General features: G+C 39.4%; 1 protein-coding gene across 3 annotated transcripts in view; it reads right to left on the bottom strand.

The window, feature by feature from the left end:
• The window catches only part of zbtb40 (zinc finger and BTB domain containing 40), a 45,967-nt gene extending 28,734 nt beyond the window's left edge, over positions 1-17,233 (bottom strand). For 2 of the 3 annotated variants that reach the window (XM_030729429.1, XM_030729431.1), the window contains exons 1-7: positions 17,137-17,233; positions 16,142-16,364; positions 15,579-15,755; positions 10,522-10,955; positions 10,159-10,352; positions 2,018-2,231; positions 1,136-1,528 (exon numbers count right to left, since the gene is read on the bottom strand). In XM_030729429.1, coding sequence (XP_030585289.1) covers positions 1,136-1,528; positions 2,018-2,231; positions 10,159-10,352; positions 10,522-10,955; positions 15,579-15,730 — 1,387 coding nt within the window. In that variant the 5' untranslated portion in view covers positions 15,731-15,755; positions 16,142-16,364; positions 17,137-17,233. Of the gene's footprint in view, positions 1-1,135; positions 1,529-2,017; positions 2,232-10,158; positions 10,353-10,521; positions 10,956-15,578; positions 15,756-16,141; positions 16,365-16,824 lie in introns of all 3 variants that reach the window. The other variant, XM_030729430.1, reaches the window with a different exon arrangement.
• Positions 17,234-17,315: the final 82 nt, after the last annotated feature.

The raw sequence follows: 17,315 nt of genomic DNA, 5'->3' as shown, positions 1-17,315 counted from the left end.
TTGTGGTCTTCGTGGGCTGCGAAGGACGGGTCCTTCGAAGGATGCGGCCATAGACATATGTCTATGGATGCAACCCCTGAATTTGGACATTGTGCGTCGATATAATCTGTATGCCTGGAACTCGTGCACTGAGAAACGTTCCACGGTACAAAGTGCAATTAAAATGCATTAAAATTTTTAATTCGTTATTTTCCCCGTAATTAATTAATCGTAATTAATGCGTTAAAGTCCCACCCCTATTATTTACACATTTGATGGATGGGCATTGCACTATGTAGCTGCCAGTCTGTATTGGACATTTCTGTTGTCATGTGCATCTGTCAGGTGCAGTCTAGAAAAGTTGTGAAAATGGCTTTTTCTACCATGAAAGATCTGTTTGGTTGTGAAATTACCTCTTTCTGAATGCACTGTGACCATCCCTGTTCTTTTCATGCTGCCCGTTAACACACAACAATGTCATCATTCAGGGCTGACACCAGAAAAAAACTGGTACGTGTGTTGGAGGGGTCAGGGCTAATTAGCATTAGCTTGCTACTTACCATACCAATTTCAATTCAGTTTTATTGATACAGCACCAAGTCACAAGAACAGTCACCTCAAGGCATTTTATGTTGTAAGGTAACCCTACAATAATGGAGACAAAACCCCATGAATAAGACGACTCCCTATAAGCACTTGGTGACAAAAAAACTCCCTTTTAACAGGAAGAAACCTCTGGCAGAATCAGGCTTAGGGAGGGGCAGCTATCTGCTGTGACCGGTTTAATAATAACAATGCAATATAACTTTGCACATGCATAGTACAAGTATAATGTGCAGGGGAAAAAAAACTTTACTTTAGTGCAAAGTCACCAAACTGAGGGCGGCTGTGGCTACCCTCAGCGGTAGAGCAGATTATCTACTAATAGGAAGGTTGGCCATTCGATCCCTGGATGCTCCAGTTTTGGGTGCCGGGCTGAGAATTTCAACTTCCAGCTACTGGAACGAATCTCTATCATTACAGTTAGCTGTTGTCTATATTGTCTTGGTTGGCAAAACTAATTTCTTTAATTATATCCTGAAGATGAAAGGTAAATGCTGCAAAATTAAAATGTGTTATTTTAATCTGTATGTGATTTGGCCTGCAAAGTTCTCACCTGATGGGTGGGCAAAGGTGCGGCCACAGAGGTCACAGGCCACCTTCTTCTTGACCCGTGCAATGTTGCGGTGAGCCTCGGCTCGGTGGCGCTGCAGGGCTCGCTGGTTAGAGAGTTTCTCAGGGCAATCAGTGCACTGCTGCTCACACTCCTGGGACATGGAGCAGCGCTTCATGTGGGCCAGCATTCGACACTTGTAATCAAAACTCTTCTTACACCAGTGACAGGAATAGGGTTTGGAGTGAGAGGAAGGGGAGGATGAGGAAGGAGGGGAAAAGTCTATCACTGTAGTTGCATCTTTCTGGTCCTCATTGATCTCCACCTCTTTAGTGTTTTTGTCTTCTACCTCTTCCTGCTGGTGTTCTTTACTTCTGATGTTCTGCCCTGAGTCAACTGCAAACATGGAGAAAAGGCTCAGAATAGAAGAGTGAAGCTCACACCTACCATATTACATCATATTCTGTCAATCTTGTGGACACACCCAGAAATTTATATAATTATTAACCAAATAATGAGCAAGGTTTAAAATACTGTTTAATCCTCATTTGGGTAGCATTTCATGTAAAAGAGTATTTCATGATTATTTGGATGTATATTAATTCCATGACAATAGATTCCTGTGTTGTTCCTTTTAAAATTGGTTGATGATATAAGCTGAAGTTTGGTTTCACTTATAATTATATTCATTTTGTACAAAAATCATTATCCATCCATCTAATGTTAGTTCTAAGAAATAAATCTTTGGAACAGCTTTCTTTTAAACACAGATTCTATGTTTAAATGTGCACACTACATCAGATTGTCTGTGAGCCAATGCAACTGACACAACCACATTCATTGTTGTTTTTTCCCAACAATCACAATCAAAGTACTCATCTTTACCTCCAGTTTGGTTTCCATCACGCTGTTGTATGTTATTCTCCCCCTCCTCCAGCAGAGAGAGCAGTTGTGTGGGGAAGAAGGATGAAGCTTTCTGCTTGACAGTGCGTAGCAACTTGATAAGCCCTTCCTGACTGATCTGCCCCTCTTTCACTTTACTCATGAGCTTCTCCAGCACTGGGCTGGGATCAGCCTCCTCACAGCACTGACACACAACCTGAAAGGAGCACAAATGTACTGAAAATTGTCAAAGAACAGTAGGAGCCCTTACTGATAACTGCAGAGAAAATGAAATGACAAACAGGACTATATTCCTACTTTTGATGGTTTTATAAGAACATTTAACATTTAGTAAGACATCTAAATACTTTCTTATCTGCTCTGTTTTCATTAGCTGCTTTTCATGCTGTATGTCACTCAGTTGTCTTTCAGCTCAAGAACATAAGAAGGACTAATAATGCAGTACAAGAGCGTACAATCTGAGCCCATGGGACTGTGGGACAAGACTGCCACAACAGCAAAAAAGAAGAGCTGGGGCCAGCTGGCTATCAATGAATTACCTTTCAAAACAAGAGTGTGCAGATTCACTACTGATAAACATAAAATGGATGGTGTCAGAGGGATAAAAAATAGAAATAAATATGCTAAAGGCAGTTGCCAAATATACAGTTCTCAAAAAAAATAAAGAAACACTTTGAAAATACAGATCAGATCAGGAAAAAATCATGCTGGACATCAATACTGATTTGGAGTGGGTAATTTGTTAGGAACTAAAGGATGCCAAATCACTTGATGGAAATAAAAATTATTAACCTACAGAGGGCTGAATTTAAAGACACCCTGAAAATCAAAGCGAAAAAATTATGCGGCAGTGTATTCCATTTTGCCGAAATTTCATTGAAGCAACTCAAAATGGTACTTAGTAATTTGTACATGTTTTTATGCAAGCCTGACAACATCGGGGCATGCTCCTAATGAGACAACGGATGGTGTCCTGGGGATCTCCTCCCAGATCTGGACCAGGACTTCACTGAGTTCCTATACAGTCTGAGGTATAACCTGGTGACATCAGATGGATCAAAACATAATTTACAGTTATTGGGTCCAAGGATTTCATCCCAATACCCAATGACAGTCAGGGTAAAATTGACCACCCTGTAGAGCTCTGTGTGTCCTCCATGGATATGCCTCCAAAGATCATCACTGACCCACCACCAAACCAGTCATGCTGAACAGTGTTACGGGCAGTATAATATTCTCCACAGCTTCTCTAGACTCTTTCACATATTTCCCAAGTACTTAGAGTGTACCTGCTCTCATCTGTGAAAAGCACAGGGCACCTGAAAATTCTGGTATTTTATGGCAAATGCCAATCGGGCTCCACAGTGCCAAGCCATCCCCATGAAGTCTGTTTCTGATTGTCTGGTCAGAGACATTCACACCAGTAGCTGCTGGAGGTCATTTTGTAGGGCTCTGGCAGTGCTCATCCTGTTCCTCCTTGCACAAAGGAACAGACACCGGTCCTGCTGATGGGTTAAGGACCTTCTATGGCAGGGGTATTCAACTACATTTTTCTATGGGCCAAACAGTCACGAGGCTATTTGCCAGTGGGCCACACATTTCTCAGGACACTTACTCCTGTGCATACTTATTGGTCCAGTTGTCGTTAAATTTTCTATTTTCGCTGTCCACCTTACGCCTCTTCTCTTTTTGAATGAGACATGCTTTCATCAGAAACTCCTGTCTGGCCTCCCGCCAACTCCTCAGCAAGGAAAGTAGCTATTGGATGCCTAAAAGTCGCTATATGACATCATCACCTAATTTGCATAATTGGTTATTTGCATTTAGTTGCAATTGAGGCTGTAGGAGAGAGGAATAACATCTTTGGAGAGACAAAAAGTGTAGAAAAAACACCCTAAATATGTTTAGAACTACTAGGGCTGGGGAATATGGACCAAAATCATATCTCAATATTTTTTACCTGAATGGTGATATACGAAATATATCTTGATATTTTTTTCTTTTATTAACATTATTATTATTAGACACTTTTATTAACATTCAGCTGAAGATGTACATGAGAAATTGCTCAAAAACAAACCACTGGCATATTTAAATAATAATGTCCCCAAATAAATTAATACTTTTTTTCTCCATAACAAAAGATTCACAGCTGTGTTATTAAAATGTAAACAGAAAAGATACAGAGCGAAAATAGCAAAAGGCTGACTTATTCTTTAAAAAGCCAGTCTGCAGTGAAGCAGACCTCACCAAAGTGCTTCCTCCTGTGTAAGATAACAAAACATGTAAACAGACTGAATGAACAAACTTCCATTCTTCAGTCAGCAGGATTTGTAAATCCATAGACATATATGCTGATGTATCACAGCAATGCGCCCACCCACTCAATGCGGCGTCCTATCCGCTGGCTGCATCACGAGGACACGAACAGACTCACTTCCGCTATTAAGGTCACGTGACTTACGGTACATACCAACAGTTCGGTACTTGGGGGTCCGGGCGATGCCAAAGCATCTGAACAGATGCAGTATGAAGGCTGTATGTACACAAAACACGGCGATAGCGGAGGATTTCAGGTTAACAAAAAGCTCTCCAAAAGAGCTTTGTCTCGGTGATGTCTCGCCGACATCACCGAGAAAACTCGCTAAATTTGTCGCTAGTTGCTTTAAAACTCGCTGGGGGGGTCTGAAAAACCGCTAACTCTAGCGACAAAGTCGCCAGCAACACTGATAAAATGCCATTTTATCTACTTCTTTTTCTTCTTGAGTTTAATGGTGGTTGGTAATCTATGGTGCGTTACCGCCACCACCTGTAAGTAGTGTGAACTACACGCCGTGCTTACAGTTTAGTCACAGCTTCTTTTAAAATTTTTATTTAATAATAGAAGTAAATGGGCAGTGGGCCGGTCCAAAATGACTGATGGGCCGGTTCTGGCCCTTGGGCCGCCAGTTGAATACCCCTGTTCTATGGCGTTGTCCAGCTCTCCTAGAGTAACTGCCTGTCTCCTGGATTGCCTCCATGCTCTTGAGACAGTGCTGGGAGGCATATCAAATCTGCTGGCAATGATGTACTGATGTGCGTCCTGGAGGAGTTGGACTACCTGTGCAACCTCTGTAGGGTTCAGGTATGACATAGTGCTACCAGTACTGACAAATGCAAAACCATTTGAAAAAAACAGAAAAGATAAGGAAGGAAAAAAGGTCAGCGCCCTCCACTTGTAAAACCATTCCTGTTTTGGGGTTTGTCTTACTGTTGCCCCTCTAGTGACTGAAGTTGCCCCTCTAGCAACCAAAGTTCAACATCAATGTACAGTATTTTTTTTTAAAAAGTTTGTAAAAACTAATAAATAAAAGTCAAAAATTTAAAATCTATCAGGAACATTTTGTAGGCCTCATACCAAGTTTCAGAAGAATTGCCCAACAAAGGAATTAAAGTTGAACAATTGAAGCTGAACATCAATCTACAGTATTTCTTGAAAATTTTGAAAAAAAAAAAAGTCATGAATCAGAAATTCATCTGCAGGAATTTTTATAGCCGAATACTTGTAGCAACTTTCAGAAGTATAAGGAAGGAGTAGGGATTAAAGGCAAACATCACTGTACAATATTTCTGAAAAATGTAGAAAATTCATAAAAAAAAAATCTAAAAACTCAAAAGTCTGTTTCCCCTATTTTGTAGAGCCTTACCCAAAGAGGCAGTATGCATGGCAGTATAAAGTTGACTAGAATAGAACAATGTGGTAGGAAAAGTTGCACAAGCAAAGGGATGGCCTTGAGAGGATTGTCAAGACAAGTTGATTCATGAACTTGGAAATTAACTCCTTGTGAAACTCTGGTAAGGGAGTAAGGTGTCAGTGCATCAACAGCCACCACACACAGGTGCCTTCAGGAAAACAGCAAGAAATTTTGCATTCCTAATGTCAAACCACTACTGATCCAGACACAACCTCTGAAGCATCTTACCTGGGCTAAGGAGAAAAAGAACTGGGTTGTTGCTAAGTGGTCATCTTTTCAGATAAAAGAACATTTTGGGAATCAAGATACTGCTTACAGTGCCAAAACTATATTTCAAATTCCAAAAATGTTGGGATTCTGTCTAAAATACAGTACCAGTCAAAGGTTTGTCGGGTGTCTAAACTTTTGACTGGTACTGTATAAATAAAAGAGATATAATTAAAGAGACACACTGCTCAACATGGCAAGAAATGGTAAGATTTTGCCTAATAGTTCTTTGGGAATCAGTTTGCTTGTTCAAAAATACTATTTTATGCTTGTCAAACTGTGTTATCTTAGACATTTTTCATAGACTCAACTAGAGAAATGGGAATAAATTATACTATATTGCCAAAAGTATTCACTCGCCTAACCAAATCACTGAATTCGGGTGTTCTAATCACTATCATGGCCACCGATGTATAAAATCAAGCACCTAGGCATGCAGACTGCTTCTACAAATATTTGTGAAAGAATGGGTTGCTCTCAGTAGCTCAGTGAATTACAGTGTGGTACTGGATTAGGATGCCACCAATGCAACAAGTCCAGTCGTGAAATTTCCTGGCTACTAAATATTCCACAGTCAACTGTTAGTGATCTTATAACAAAGTGGAAGTGATTGAGAATGACAGCAAGTGGTAGACTGGGTAAAATAACAGAGTGGCGTCACTGAGGTGCATAATGAACAGAGATCACCAACTTTCTGCAGTCAATTGCTACAGACTTCCGAACTTCACGAGGCTTTCAAATTAGCTCAAGAACAGTGTGTAGAGAGCTTCATGGAATGGGTTTCCATGTCCAAGCAGCTCCATCCAAGCCTTATATCACCAGGTATAATGCAAAGGGGACGAAGGAAGGAAGTGGTGTAAAGCACACTGACACTGGCCTCTAGAGTAGTAGATTTGTTCTCTGAAGTGTCTCCAATGGACGAGACTGGGTTTGGCGGTTTCCAGGAGAACGGTATTTGTCTGATTGCATTGTGTTAGTGTAAAGTTTTGTGGAGGGGGATAATGGTGTGGGGTTGTTATTCAGGGGTTGAGCTCAGGTCTTAGTTTCAGTGAAAGAAACTCTTAATGCTTCAGCCTACCAAGACATTTGGGACAGTTTCATGCTCCCAACAGTTTGGGGGTGGCCTCTTCCTGATCCAACATGACTGTGCACCAGTGCACAAATCAAGGTCCACAAAAGACATAGATGAGCAAGTTTGGTGGGAAGAACTTGACTGGCCTGCACAGAGTCCTGACCTCCACCCAGAGGTGGCAAAAGTACTGACATTCTGTACTTAAGTAGAAGTACAAGTACTTGTGTTAAAAAGTACTTTGGTAAAAGTCGAAGTACTGGTTCAACTTCTTTACTTAAGTAAAAGTAAAAAAGTACAGGCTCTGAAATTTACTCAAAGTAAGAAAGTAAAAGCAGCTCTCTGGAGGACATTTCTACCAGCTATTGTTCTGTAAAGCTAACTGAACCTCATTATATATTATTGTAATAATATAAAATAATACATGAGAATACAACTGTTATTCCAATCTAAATTTTAATCCTAATGAGTGCACTCAGCTTGAATCTGTTATGTAGAACACAAACTGTGAAAGGGAATTTAAAAACAGCTCTATTTTTTGTGTCCTCTATAGTAGAGGGTGACTGTGCCTCCACCTAAACACAAACATGAGGATACTCAGGGGTTACAGTGGGATTCAGAAGGTGGATGAACCCTAAGATCAGCTGTAGTGGCTCTGAATGGGGAGAAGAATTACAACTTTCTATCTCATTGCTAAGTGATGACATAGAATTACATTTCCGGGTCCAAACTGTTACGTGATCAATATGCCGCAATGCTGTGTCCCTGGTTGTTTTAACCAATCCGACTTGAAAAAACACACTCAGCTGTCATTTTACAGATGAAAAAGAGAAGCGGAAATGGCTGCAGTTGATAAGGTATGTTACAATCATTTTTAATAGTGAACAGTCATTGGTTATGCCATTGCTGTTTATTTAGGAGCATTTGGACCCAGAAATGATGTCAGACTTAAAGACCGGATAGTGAGCTCCAGTAAATGATGCTGGTGTGCAGGGTGTGATCAGCTGACCTGCTGCTTCTGCTGCTGCTCTGAGGTTTACTGCTCTGTTTGGATGAACTGAACTCACAAAGATGTAACCCAGTATTTCACAGCTATCTTGGCTGATTTCCATCCCCTACACTGACAGCATACAGACTGTATAAATGTTGGATTCAATGAATGAATCTCAGCATCAGCAGCTTTGATTCAAACTCATCTCTGCTGCACTGATGTAACCTGTGACTCTGACCATGAACACAGCCTCTGTGCACCAGTCCAACACAGAGCTTTACTGTAAATACAGTACAACAATCTGACCTGTTTATTACATACTAAACTGCAGTATTTTCATACAATCTTTGAATTACACAAAGTCAGCATACTTCAGTTTGTTTTGCAGTCCTTACCTTTAAATCTAACCTCTCTTCTTCCTCTCCTGTCCTCTTTCTTACATCTTTCTCCATCTCTGAGTGAACTTCCCTCTCTCATTGCTCTCCCTGGAAATACAGCATCTCTTCTTTTATCTAGCAGACACACTGTGTGACAAACGGCACACACTTTGTGTGTTTGCTGATATCTGTTGAGCATTGAGAAACATTGCATTTACCTGCCACACATTACTCCCTTTATGCTCATTCCTCTTCAGTAGCGCTAGCTAAGCTGTTTATGTCCCGCAAGCACAACTTATGGACTCGGTCCGTCCTGCTGTAACCCCTGATTAGAGCGCTATAAATGACACATAAATTATATTGGTTTGAGTATTTAATCCCTTTGTACCCGATAAGCCCCGGTGATGGAGGATACGTGTTATTATTCCTCCGTTTAGATCATTTGATTCTTGACAGCCCAGTGATTGGAAATGCAAACGTCTCTCTGACGTGTTAAAAAGTAACGAGTCTGTTTTGAAAATGTAAGAAGCAGAAAGTACAGATACTTGTGTAAAAACGTAGGGAGTAAAAGTAAAAAGTAGTCAGAAAAATAAATACTCAAGTAAAGTACAGATACCTGAAAAACCTACTTAAGTACAGTAACGAAGTATTTGTACTTCGTTACTTCCCACCTCTGCCTCCACCTGACAGAACACCTTTGGGATGAATTTGAGCGGAGACTATGAGCCAAGCTTTCTTGCTAAACATCAGTGATTGACCTCACAAATGTGCTTCTAGAAGAATTGTCAAAAATTCTCAGAGTTTAAGTTGTTATAGCTGAAAAAGCTGGCCCAAAATCATGGATTAAGAACGGGATGTCACTCAAGTTCATATGTGTGTGAAGGCAGATGAGCGAATACTTTAGGCAATATAGTGCATGTGTTTTTGCAACAGGCTGCTAGTAACAAAGTACCTAAAAATACAATTTATTTAAAATTGGTCTTTACAAAATTGTCTTTTATGTGTAGACACAGTGGTTCATCCTTTGCGTTCAGTGGCTGTTTTATGCTTGAATGTCTCATAGGCCAGTGATAAGTGGCTTAACAAAAAATAAATTAATAAAAATAATTTTTAAAAATCCTCTGAAAATGAACATGTACAAGGGCTGACCTGAAAATTAGTTAAAAAGCATTAAAATGTTTGTATGAGTAATTTAAATATTAAATAAATAATTTTGTGAATTGAAGGGGAACTCCTACACATAGATATGCAATAGGGCCAGTGGCAAAAAGTAGCATAGACCATTAATGAATCTGGCTCTATGTGCATCAAAGACTGACATGTTAAACACAGATGAAGGATGTACCACATACAACTACAAGGGATCATCTAAGATAGGGGTGGACAACTCCAGGCCTTGAGAGCCGGTGTCCTCCAGGTTTTAGATGTTTTTCTGATCCAACACACCTGAATCACATATAGAAGTCATTAGCAGGACTCTAAAGAACTTGACTGCATACTGAGGAGGTAATTCAGCCATTTGATTCAGGTGTGTTGGATCAGGAACACATCTAAAACCTGCAGGACACCGGCTCTCGAGGCCTGGAGTTGTCCACCCCTGGTCTAAGGGAAGATGTTTACTTATTAAAAACCATGTTATGATTTAAGAAGGAAAAACTTTTCCACAACTGGGACCACTGTTCTACCTGTCTCTCTTCTTCTTTCAGGCTGCTCTTTGCTGCTTGGCTCAGCAGCTCCACAACAGATGACATGTTGGCAAGGAGCCCCACAAGCTGAGAGGAATGTTTCAGAAGACCAGTGGCAGGCTCACTGGATATCCTGGCTGCCAATGTGTTGCTTAATTCATCTGTGCTTTCTGAGGATTTGGCTTCATCAGGTCCTGTGTACAGGAAACAGAGTCTAGTTTTTACATTGTTAATTATAGAGTGAACATCTTAGACTATATTAGGTAGAACAATCATGCCCAATAAAGGGATGATTTGAATTATTCATGCCTTTAACTGATGTTATTAAATTCCCCAAATCATGGCTTTAAACATGAAAATGACCTGATGTGTCAGGGAGCTCCACACAGGCTCTTTTACACGCTGGTTCTTCTGCTGCATCTCTGTCACGCTGAAACCGTTCTTTTTTCAGTTCATCCTTCAACTCCATCTTGTCTGAAGTCAAGTTGTCGCTGTTGAGTGAGGCTGAGCCTTCAGGGTTCATACTCTGGGAATTGTTGATCATGTTGAGGTTTGGTGTACGAGCAGAACTGACTGACGCTGAGGGCTGCTGGTTCACCAGACTAGTGAGTACGTGTTTAAAGCCAACAGCCACATCAAACATCTGCAGGCTGTCTGCAGCGGCAACAATGCGGCTGACGTTGTGTTTGCCCAGAGGCAGCTTACCGGTGTAGACCATGTCCAGTAGGCAGCCAAATTCCTGTGAGGAAACCACAGCTGTGTCAATGGAGATAGTGTCAGAGCCATCCAGGAGAGACCTGTCAGAGACAGATAATTTTGTTTTAAGTTCCCATTTAAATGGTAAATGGTAAATGGACTAGCTCTTATATAGTGCTTTTCTACTCAGTATGAGCACTCAAAGCGCTATTTAGGGATGATTCACAAATATCAACATTTTCCAGAGCGTACAAAGCGTACTCCTTTTCAGAACCCCACCCCACAAAAAGTGTACAAAGAAAATGTTGATATTTTTTCATATTTAATTTCACCTGGTTCTTTGGTATTGTACTAGGAAGTATTAAAACTATGGAACTCCACAAGGGACACGGGAGGAAAAAAAGATGTAATTTTGCAAGATCTCACAAAACTTTTTAATTTTAGGCCGTGCGCTTTCGCGTAAATCTTGATATGGCAGCATCCGTCAGGATGTTGAAAGGATCGGCGAGAGATTGCCAGCAAAAGTCGCCTTTAATTTATAATTCAGCGGTTCCTGTTGGCAGTAACCATGCCAAAACTGTACCAACATGAAGGAATGAACCTGACTGACTGTCTTGCTCTCACGCCATCAGCTCATAAACAACCACAGTGATGGAGGATACACATCTGTTTATCTATATCATATATGTATTCATAAAATAAAAGCTCAAGCTGAGTGTGCATGTATTTGGGATCTCGCAAAAGTAAGTCTCTTTTTTTTCCCTTGTTTTTTTTCTCCCATGTCCCTTGCGGGGTTCTATAAAAACACATCCTAGTGTCAAAAAATTCTGTAGATCTTGGTATCAAATATACTCTTTCATATCTTTTAAAACATTGTATTGTTGCACTAATAAAAATCCATCCATCCATTCTCTTCTGCTTATCCTTTCCAGGTTCGGGGGGGCTATCCCAGCTGTCATAGGGTGAGATGCAGGGTACACCCTGTAATTAACAGATATACCTATAGATTAGAATTTATAGGGTGCAATAAACTAATTTGAATTTTAATGTGAATGTGTACTGCACTGCATACATGGAAAATGTACACGCCGCCACACTGTACACAGTGGCAGTGGAGCAATTTGTCATCTGAATAGCCGGTCTTGTGCCAAAAAGTGATTTCCGGTATTTGCCCAAAAAATTATTGCTGGTATTTATATTGTTGTAAATGACTTGCGGGCCTATAATCTGTCAAGCATATCTAGAACATCATCTCTTATGTATGACTTGAATTCATTTTGAGTCATAAATTTCTGTCACATGGTAGAAGGTGCAGTCAGTTTTTGGCAAATTGACTTTCATATTGTAGCGATTCTGTTAAAGTTAGATGTCATTCTGTGCAGATGTTCTGTGATTTCCCACTGTTTTGTTGGTCCTTGAACTTGTGTGTGCACGAGAGGGAGAGTGAGAGTCAGAGCTGAAGTCCCCTTTTGTTGTTGTTTTTGGCGTGGTTGCGGCCTACAGCAAGCATTTACCGTATTTTGCAGACCATAAGGCGCACCGCATTATAAGGCGCACTATCAATGAATGGGTCTATTTTCACACACCCCCCCCCGTACACTTTGTACGCTCTGGAAAAGTGTCCCTTAGCAAATATTGGATACTGACTGTCCCACCACATCAGCCAGCTTTACTTAATTGTTTTAAATAGTGCAGTTATTAATATTCCATGCAATACCATGTAATATTGATAGACTACAAAAATGCAAACACTATTACCAAACTATTAAAAAGCATTTCCTCACAAAAATGCAATGTGAATGCTGAAAGTTGAAAGATATGAGTTGCACTGCCTAGAAATGTTCAAAATACCTAAAAATTTGCTGAACCATATGAAAGAGAAGCAGAACTTGATTTGCTGAAATAGCTGTTTAAAAAATAGGGAAACAGCACAACTTGGAGCTGAAGCACAAACTGAAGAAAAACAAATAAATGTAGTACAAAGGAAACAGAACTGAAACAACCTCGGTTTGAATCCCCAAATTAACAGCTAAATGTTGTTAAACCCCCCTCTGCCCTAAACACACACAGGAGTGATGCTTGGTGACAGTATGTGTCTCTGTGTTTCTTTGCCAAATTGAAATAATGAGATATTTGAGGAAAAATTTGTCTAGGGTTGAGAATCAAGCCTATTCACATTACAAGACTAAGTTTAACTGATAGAGCTAAAGCTCCACTGCTGTTTATTTGTGCCATGTAGTATATAAGATTCTGAACTGGGTGAATAGGTGACAGGGTAGAAAGTCCTCCTGACCTACCCATGAACAAGAGCTTGCTCCACAAAAACTGTAGGTCCCAGTCACTTTTTTCTTTTTATACTATGAGCACAAGGACATGCTTTTTTTGTTTCTTTTGTTTTTGTTTTGTTTTTTAAACCCTATACCTCTTAAATTCACAGAGAAATGGCAGTTTAAGACTTTATAACCATCACTGCTCCCAACAAAAATAGAACCAATAGTATGTATATTTTGTATAGTAATACATAGTATATCGTCACTTCCTGTAGTTATAATCCTGTACAGTATATATTATTTTATTTTTATTATTATTATTAGTAGTAGTAGTAGTAGTATTGTTAATCTTGTCCTGTTGTGTTTTGACATTTTTGCTGCTGTTACACCTAAATTTCCCCTTTGTGGGACAATAAAGGCTGTTTCTTCTTCTTCTTCAGTTTAAAAAGTGCCTCTGTTTGGTTTTTGCCCCAGAGAAGAGAAAAGTTAACATTGTCAGATGTGGAGGGTACTCCTGACACTCTTAGTTTAAATCTCTGTGTTTCTTAAAGAGCACAACTATAAGTTACAATTTGAATTATAAAATGTGTGGGACCAAAAGACCAAAAGTTGTGGGAGCTGAAAGAGAAAAAAATTTGAAAATTAAAACAGCTCAACTTCTCCAGTGGGTGATGATGTCACTCTAAAAACCTTTAATTGAAATGCATTGAAATTTCAGAAAAGACTTAAACTGTGATTGTTTGAAAACCAACCATGATACCAACAACCTGAGTAATAGCTGAACTTTTCAAGGTCTTAGGACCCATTTAAAATTTGAATTTTTTCTATAGCTCAAAGTATGCTGAGGTAGTTAAAGCTCAAAGTAGGCTGGGTTTGAAGGGGATTTGAAGCTGTTTCCATTCATTTCAAATGGCAAAAATAAAATTCATAAAAAGTTAAATATTTTTAAAAATGATAAAAGTTACAAAAAAGAAAATACCATAATTCTCCAGAAAAAGCGGAATGTTTTGATACCTGAATGGTTTCTGTATCACAAAGCATACAGAAGGAGTTAAAGACCAAAAAACACAGAGAAGGACAACGAATACTTAACAGCATCTGCATTAACGAGTGTTAACCACAGTAAGCAACCATTGGCTTTATGTCATGTTAGCTTTGGCATAGATAAATAAAGGCAATTGTCGAAAGATCCACAATATGTATTGCAGAAAAGGTTTTTGAACAAGTATATATTTCTACATAAATTTGACCTAAAACATCATCAGATTTTTACACAAGTCCTATATGTAGAGACTTGAAAGTAGGGAAAATATGGAAAGAAATATTGGACTGATCAGTTCAGAAGTCCACAATGCCGGCTCAGTTCAATTCATTTTTATCTATAGTGTCATTTCAAAACAATGAACTACTCGTTTCAGGCCATTTCACAACAATTCTATTAGATTAAGGCCAAGACGCTGACTTGGTTCTTCCAAAAGTTTACTTTAATTCTTCACTGAGCCTTCTTTGATAGACATGTCAGCTTTGAGTTGTTGTATTAGTAGAGCAGTAGTCCTCTCCTTGCAACTGTTGCATTATCCCAGTGGTGGACTCAGGAACATGAACAGTAACCAATGTAAGCTGTTTAGAAGTTACCCTGGACCTCTTGTCACATCATAGACTATTCCATGCTCTCAGGAGTGATCTCTGCTCAACTTTGTCCGTGGAAGGTAGTGATGCACTTGACTTTTCTCTACTTGTACAGTGTCTGACATTGGACAGGTAGAGTCCAAACTCTTCAGAGAAGCTTCAGTAACCTTTCTCAGCCTGATGAGGATGAACTATTTTCTGTTCACACTTCTCATTTTTCATGATTTTATATCAGTTCAAAGCTGTGAAAATAAAGCTTTTAAACAGCCCTTTAAATAATAATAGACTGATTTGACTGAAAAAAAAACCCCGTCAGATATAATACTATTAATCCTTGAAGATCATATATTTTGCTCTTTAACAGATATGTAATATTGGGTTATTTTCCTCAATAAATAAATGAAAAATGCCAATATTTTTATCCACTTGACATGGGTGAAAATCTTATATTGTTTTAGGTCACAGTTAGGCACAAATAAATTAAATTCACAAACATCTTTCAGACAGTGTCCTGTATAGTAGTTATTGGTCTACACATGGTATATTAACTTGTTTAGGAAAGAAGTAAAACATATGACACCTTGTGAAAATTTGAGGTCCACTATTAGCTTTTTCATCTCACAATCTTCATATGCACTGTCAGAAAAAAAACTTATGGCTGGAGCTTAAATGATGATTTTGATGATCTGAAAGATTACTTTTTAAACATTTTTCTACAGGATCAAAAAATATTCTTTCTTTCTTGTAAGATTACTCTAAAATGGATATGACATCCAATGCACCAAATATATCACTTTAACAAATCACCTATCAATTAGCATCTACCTGAAGAGCATGCTGGAGGCAGCCAGCACCAGTTTATGTGCGTGGTGACGACTCTCTCCCACTAAGATGGTGCAGTCACAGAAGCGGCCCTCCTTCCTCAAGGCCCACAGTTGCTGCATCAGCTGGCTGCTGTAGTTAGGTAACTCCATCATTTTGGAGGCAGAACCCTCTTCTGGTCTGTTTCCAAGAGATTGTATCAAGTAAACAGCAAAAATTGGTAAATTTGTGTTTGGTCAATTATTTCTTTGTTGTAACAATGCTTCTTGGCAATAAATCTTACACTTTTGGAAAGTCTGTGGCATTTGGAAAAGGCCAATGCCAAACATCTTATTCTGCTATTGGGTCTTGTTTTGAGCTTCTGGGAGCCCAGGTGCTGACAACACACTTGTCATCATTTGGAGGTAATCTCAATGCAGAGAGGTATTGAGATGTGATTCTGCAACAAGTGGCAATCCCATGTTTCCACAGTGTGGCACAAAATCCTACCCTCTAAAATGACTACACTCGTTCCCACAGAGAGAGATTGATCAGAATTTGGGATTGGCGAGGATGAAATGGCCTACCTTCAGTCCTGACCTCAAACCCACAAAAGACTTATGGGATCAGCTTGGGCCTGCTGCTCGTGCCAGTGATCAACACAACCATACTGGCTGACTTGCGACAAATGCCGGTTGAAGAATATGATGCCAACCCTCAGCGGTGTGTGTCCAAGCTGGTGACCAGCATGAGATGGAGGTGCCAGGCTGCTGTGGCTGTGTATGGTTCTTCCACTTGCTACTGAGGCACCTGTTTGTTAAATAAATAAATTATTAAATTGCTAATATGTCTTGTTTCTTCAGACTTCAATCATCAAATCCAATAAATGACATCAAACGAGTCAATAGCAGAATATGCTGTTTGGCTTTGACAGAGAAGATTTGGCAAGTTTATCATGGGCACAACCCACAACTTTGCAAATGTGGCACCAATAAACAAACTTTCCAACAATATAAGATTTATAGTCAAGAAGCATTATTACATCAAAGAAATAATCAACTAAGTAATTTCCTTACTTTTTGTGTCAAGTTTTTAGAGATAACTGTTAGTAACCATAATCATAATTCTAATCATTTCACTGTTATGATTGATTGTATGAAATACACAATCAGAACAGAGGACGCATCCATCTACTGACCTCCATATTCTACTTCTCATTGTGGTCATTACTGGAACCTATAACGAAACTTTACTTTTATAATGTACTCACTCTATGCATTGGCAGGATGTCGGCTACGGTAACGTGTGGTGTCTTTGTTATGTTATCACGTAGCTGGTCAACATTTTATCAGTAGGTGAAGTTTTGCGTTGTTCACAGTATTGAGTCTTGAACCTCTATTTACCAGTATGGAGCTATGCTAACCAGGTCTAGTAGTCTTTCCATCACTAGCCGTAGCTAAGGATGCTAATGTAATTTACACAGGGTAACTAGTAATATCAGTGGAACGGGGATACAGGAGCACTTCCAGTATAATAAACCCCAGACGATCATCCAGCATGCAGCTTCAACTCAGGGCTTTACCTTGAATAATTCAATCCGTCTCTTTATTTAAACTTCTTTGCTGAACAATTCTGGTGTGCGCAATAAAGCTTATCTGTTTTGAAAATGGCGACAGGCGGTACGACAACAAATTGGGACATTTCCGGTTAAAGAAAGTTTTCTATCATACAGGGCACATTGCTTTCAAGCTACTTTATTAT

The sequence above is a fragment of the Archocentrus centrarchus genome, chromosome 5 (assembly GCF_007364275.1).
Source record: "Archocentrus centrarchus isolate MPI-CPG fArcCen1 chromosome 5, fArcCen1, whole genome shotgun sequence".
NCBI classification, from domain to species: Eukaryota; Metazoa; Chordata; class Actinopteri; order Cichliformes; family Cichlidae; genus Archocentrus; species Archocentrus centrarchus.
This window is presented reverse-complemented; position numbering and strand designations above follow the sequence as displayed.